The 6,000-nt window shown below is 46.0% G+C and overlaps 1 protein-coding gene across 1 annotated transcript in view; it reads left to right on the top strand.

The window, feature by feature from the left end:
- The first annotated feature begins 1,402 nt into the window (after positions 1-1,402).
- Positions 1,403-6,000, top strand: part of LOC118850885 (LIM zinc-binding domain-containing Nebulette-like) — a 255,565-nt gene continuing 250,967 nt past the window's right edge. Inside the window, exons 1-2 of the mRNA XM_036760521.1 lie at positions 1,403-1,786; positions 3,971-4,065. Of these exons, the coding sequence (XP_036616416.1) occupies positions 1,718-1,786; positions 3,971-4,065 (164 nt within the window). The 5' untranslated portion in view covers positions 1,403-1,717. The remainder of the gene's footprint in view (positions 1,787-3,970; positions 4,066-6,000) is intronic.

Here is a 6,000-nt window from a genome sequence, read left to right as displayed (position 1 = left end):
CCAAGTCTTAAAAGTGCGTTAGTTTTGTTGGCTTCTCTGTAATAGCCAGCATATTACATTATTAAAACTGTTGAGAAATTCTGCTCCTTCGTTTTTAATGTTCTCAGCTCGGAAAATAGCGAAGTAAGACAGCTATCATGGATCCATTCACTTCATATTCTGATTTTCATTAGCATACCAAGAGGGGTTGTATCTGAAATTCTCATGCTGGGTGAGAACGTTGGGGAATTTACCTTAATTTTTCAGTGGATTTTGATTGCAAAACTTAAAAACCAAACCAAACCAGTATCAATAGGTGTTTCTTTACAAAATAAACACAGAACTGAAGTCCCACATGACCAGCCTTCTTCCAAACAGCAGATCAAAAAAAAAAAAAAAAAGCGAGGGGGATGGGACGTTGGAAGGAAAAGGCAAGTCTTTTCGGCCACCCTGCCAACAGCAATGGTGCCCGAGAACTGCATGTAACAGGATGGTCCCACTTCCCCGGGGAGAAATCTTACTGTGCTACTGTAAGGACCAGCCCTTCACCTTTCAGTCCTCCAGTGTGTGGCCTTCTCTTGGGGGTGGGGGGAGGGGGGTTCAGCTCCAGCGGGTGCTTGCGGCCAGCTGCAAGTACAGCTGCTGCTGATGCTGCCTCGGGCTCCCAGACTCGGGGATAGATTACAGCGGAGGGAATAGGGAACAATTTCACTCGACTCTATTCCTTGGTTAGAGAGGAGGCTGGTAGGGGTAAACAGTTATCCCTTCTCCCTTTCCTTTTCCCAATCGTCCCCGGAGGGTTGCAGGTTGGGGACCAGTGTATGCGCGGCGGGGGCGGCCGCGGATGCTGTTGTCCCGCCGCAGGCTGGGCGCAGAGACGCCCGTGGGTGGATTGGCGTCTCCTCCCACCCCACCGCCCTCGAGGTTGCCGGGGTAAGGGACGAGGAGCAGGGAGCATCTCCAACTCCTCTGCAGGATCGCTGCTCTCCTCCCTCTCCTCCTCTCTCCGCAGAGCTACCGCTCCAGCCTACGCCACAGCTCCGCCGCCGCTGTCACCGTTTCTCCGGCTTCCTTCTCTCCCTCCCTAGATACCCGACGTGCTCGTTCACTGCAACTTTGGTCCAGGAGCGTCGGTGGGTTTGGCTTATTCCTGCACGGCGGGGAGAGAGAGATAGAGAGGGAACGGAGAGATTATCTATCTGTATGAGTCATTTGTACCTAGGGTGAGAGGGAGACGCAGCCGGATCAACAGCAGCAGCAGCGGCGGCGACCGGAGGCGGAGGAGGAGGAGGAGGGTGCGTTGCAGTGCGTTGCGTTGGTGCTACCGTTGGTGGCCACACGGGTGAAAGGAGCGGGACGCGCACGCACACACACAGACACACTCACACACGCACCCTCCGTCCCTCCTCCTCCTTCCCCTTCCCATCCCGCATGCCGTGGAGCTGCAGTCGGGAAAAGGAGCGAGCCCCGGGCTGTAGCCATCACCACTGCTGTCGTCTGCTTCGACCTTCCAGCCTGGAGCAGTAGCAGCAGCAGCCGCCGCCGCCCCCAGCCGGGGACGCCAGCCCGCCTGTCCGACTGCCCGCCAGCCCGGAGGTGGTGGGGGGGCTAGTTCGTAAGGGGATGTCACACCGGCTCTCCGGAGCCCCCAGCCGCCGCCGCCAGCCCCGCCGCAGGAGCAGTAGCAGCCTCAGCCACCGCCTCCTCCTAGTCGTCACCTAGTCTAAGAGCAGCGAAGATGAACCCCCAGTGCGCCCGCTGTGGGAAAGTCGTGTATCCCACGGAAAAAGTCAACTGCTTGGATAAGGTGAGCGAGGGGTGACATGAGAGGGAGCGAGCAGCCAAGGGAGAGCCAGCCCCCTACCCACGGGCGCTTCGGCCGCCGCTGCACCTGCTAGAAGTTTGGCTTTGGAGGAGGAAGGAAAGCGACGTGTGTGTGTGTGTGTGTGTGTGTGTACGTGTACGTGTACGTACACGTACATACAGGGGATGGTTTGTGTGGTCAGCGCAAAGAAAAAATCCCCCCCGAAAGGTCAGATGTTGAGTGTTTAAATTTTCAATTGGGGTAGAGGGTTCCGAGAGGGATGGGGGGGCTGCATATCTTGCTAGGCAGTGCTCTCCTGTCCTGCCCAAGGAGGGGTGGAACAGGGGATGAGGAGAGCACGAGAATCTCCCAAGGGGCGGGCAGACTTGCTACATCAAGTGAGCCCCTCGACCTCCCCACCCCCCACCCGCCATCCCCCATCTCTCTAAGACCCTTTTCCCACCTCCCTCGCTCCTTCGGAATGTGGTGGGGGATCGCGGGGAGGTAGAGAAGCAAATAGTTATTATTATGCCACGGGGAGCCACTGCCGCATTGTTAAGAGGGGGGAAAGCAACAGCCAGCTGTTCGCCTCCCCCGCCCCAGCTCCGGACCTCGAGCTTTCCAGAGAAACCCGAGGCTTTGGCGCTGTTCCCGGGCCTCACCACCTTTGACGTTCGCTTGGGGCGGGCGCTCGGCTCTCTTGGCTGAAACTCTGGCTTCTCCTGCGTTACCTACCTCTCCTCCTGCCTCCCTCTGGAGGGAGTTCAATGGAATAGGTGAAAGCCCGCTGTCACTACGGCTCGACAGCTTTCCGGGGTTGAAAGAGGCCCCATGGATGGCACAGCATTACACGACTTAAATCACTTTATATCACTCAGAAAGCGACCGGCAAGGAAGGAGGGGAATTTGGACAGATGCTCTGGTTCCCATGCTATTGATAATTCGTCGTGATGCCTTGTTAAAACAAACCCTTTTCGGGATCCACGGTGGGTTTGGTGGAAGTCGTAGCAAAGAAGTGATTCCAACCTTATCTCACTATATTATTGTTGTTGTTTTTTAAATTGCCAAACTTTGTTTATTATTTATTGATGCTCATAAGATTTTGAGCTGGAAGGGCCTTAGTGAAGAGATGAGCTAGTCCAGTTTTCCCTCATTTTGCAAGTGAGGAAATTGAGGGCCACAGAAGCTTGCCCACGGTCACACCAGTAGTAAAGAGTAGAGGCAGGATTGTACCCAGGTCTTCTGACTCCAAGTTCATTGCCCTTAGCACTGCCACTAGGCCACCCAGGGTACACAGATCATTCCTATAAGTATCTACTCTTTGAGAGGTTTAAACTAGGTTTTTTTTTTAAAGGCACTTTCAGGGACAGTGACTTCTCCATTAATCAGTTTCAGAGTTGTCTATGGGTACAGTAAATAGAAATGCAACAAAATCTGCTACAGAAAGCTAGTAGGAAAGTAGTAGTAATAATAATATCTGTTGATATTGTTAAGGCATGTTAAAGTTTTTGAAGAGTTTTTAAGTAATCCAATATGTGTTATTCCCATTTTTCAGATGAGAAAGTACACTGAGGCTCAGAGTATTTAAGTGACCCCATGGTCAGGCAGCTAGTAAATGTCAGGCAGTATTTGACTCCATGACCAGGGCTTTCCCACTATTCCACCATCGTTCGTACCCCTTAAAAACCTGAAAATAATAACTTACTTAAAAACCACTTTAAAGGGGTTAAAAAGCTGCTTGCTTCATTTAACTACAAGTAGGCAAGCATGCCTTCTGTTAAAATTCCTTTTGTGAAAGGATTCTTGACTTTTTTGTTTATTTGTTATGGGATCCACTGACAGTCTGGAAAAGTTTGTGGACTCTATCTGTTAAATGCCTGAAATAAAATACATGGGATTACAAAGGAAACCAATTTATTGAAATGTAGTTATCAAAATATTTTTTAAAGTTCATATACCCTAGTTTAAGAACTCTGGCTTTAATGCATTTTCAAATATTAGTAAGAAATTGAATTAGCATTTTTAATTCACGTAGAGGCAGTTTCGCCAAATGAATAGAAAATGTGGTTTTACATAGCACCTTAGACACTTCCTCCAAGGTCCCTTCCTTATGTCATCTATGATCTTTAATTCTATATCAAACTTAGAAAATAGTGACAACATAATAATTCAATTTTTTTCCCCCAGTACTGGCATAAAGGATGTTTCCATTGTGAAGTCTGCAAGATGGCATTGAACATGAACAACTATAAAGGCTATGAGAAGAAACCCTATTGTAATGCGTAAGTATTATAAATGGCATGTGTGGCATCAATGTGAGAGTTCGAACTTCTTACTATGAAGACTTGACTCACTGTCAGCCCAAGTGTGGCTTGTAGCTAATTTTCTATTCCTAGAAAATGGTTCCTTTGTGGAAGTACATGGAGTGAATTTGAGTTCCGTAAGGTGATGACTATACCTTTGAGTAAGAAATTATTCATGTTTTAGGTAGGTTTTCTGTATTTCAAAATAGAAAGTAAGGGGAACTTGTTTGAGGGCTATGAAAATTATCTTTATCCAAAGGATGAAAAACCAACTCTTTATCAGATAAAGTGTGAAATCAGCATAACGGGCCTATGTGGATTCATTTTGATTTGGTTAGGTCATCTGGTTTCGCTATGATTTTGTATTGCAGCTTAGTTCATGTGAATATAACCTTGCTTTAAAGACTTCAGGTGGACTCTTCTGAGATTGTGGGGGTTGAATACAGTAAAATAGCTTATATTGACATGGTTTAAGGTTTTAAAAGCAATCACAGCAATCCTGTGGGGTGGGTACTATAAGAGTATTGTAACACCATTTTACAGATGAGGGAACCTGGGCTCCAAGAGGTTAAGCTGATTTATTCACATAGAACTAGGCTTGAAGGTCAAATCTCCTGATTCTAAGTCCATGGCTCTTTTCACATTCACTTTAGCCCAAAAAATTCAAGAATTAGGCACAGCTAAGGTTGCCTAATAATAACTGATGTTTCAATGTTTATCTTCAGTTCCAAATTTTCTACCTTCCTTTACTCCTGCCCCTACTCACTGAGAAGGAAAGAAATTTAATTCCTTTATATCTATTAGGTCATGCAAAACATATTTCCACATTAGCCAGGTTGTGTGGGGGAAAAGGCAAGAAAAATACAGGGAAAAAATACGCTTCAATCTGCACTCGGAGTCCATTAGTTCTCTACCTGGAGGTGGATAGCATTTTTCATCATGAATCCTTTGGAATTGTCATGGATCATCGTATTGGTTAGAGTTGCTAAGTCTTTCACAGTTGATTATTGTTATAATGTTGCTGTTAACATATAAATTGTTCTCTTAGTTTCTCTCATTTCACTTTCCATCAGTTCACATAAGTCTTGCTAGGTTTTTCTAAAACCATGCCCTTTGTCATTTCTTACAGCAGAATAATATTCTGTCGCATTCATATATTGTACAATAACTTATTCAGTCATTCCTTAATTGATGGGCAGCCCCTCATTTTTCAGTTCTTTGTCATCACAAAAAGAGTTGCTATAAGTATTTTTTATACATATGGGTCCGTTTCCTTTTTCTTTGATTTCCATGAGGTATAGACCTAATAGCAGTAATGCTGGCATAGTTCTAAATTGTTTTTCAAAATAACTGACATTTCTAATAGATCTCTCAACCATCAGAAGGTAGGTAACTATGTTAATATCACCATACTCAGTTGAGGAAATGGGTTCAGAGAGGTCAAGGCACTTACTCATAAGTCATACAGCTATTAAGTATCAGAGGCAAAATTTGAACTCAGGACCTTAACATTCCAAGTACAGCACTAAAGCCACACTACTTCTGTAGTTAGTGTGATAAAGTTAGTTTGCCACTGGGGCTGATGCTCATTGGGTCTGATGCTAATCTGTTTGTGAGATCCCAGAGAAGCAAGGAATTTCGAAGGCTTGAATTGGGTCAAGAAGCAGCTGAAAAGTGTTAAGCCCAGCTGTTAATGAGTGACTTGATAACAGATCATAACTGCATTCAGTGGGTTACTTCTTGCTCTCTTCTCTTGATCCATAGAACTATTTGTTAAATGAGGGAGCTCTGGAACTCTTTGATTGTAGAAGAGCAGTGGTTTTGTTGTTGTTTAGTTGTGTCTGACTCTTAGTGACTTCATGGACCATACTGTTCATGGTTTTTTTTTGTTTTTTGCAAAGTACTGGCATGGCT

Source organism: Trichosurus vulpecula, chromosome 5 (assembly GCF_011100635.1).
Source record: "Trichosurus vulpecula isolate mTriVul1 chromosome 5, mTriVul1.pri, whole genome shotgun sequence".
NCBI classification, from domain to species: Eukaryota; Metazoa; Chordata; class Mammalia; order Diprotodontia; family Phalangeridae; genus Trichosurus; species Trichosurus vulpecula.
The sequence above is the reverse complement of the archived record's forward strand: the minus strand, read 5'-3'. Positions and strand labels throughout refer to the sequence as shown.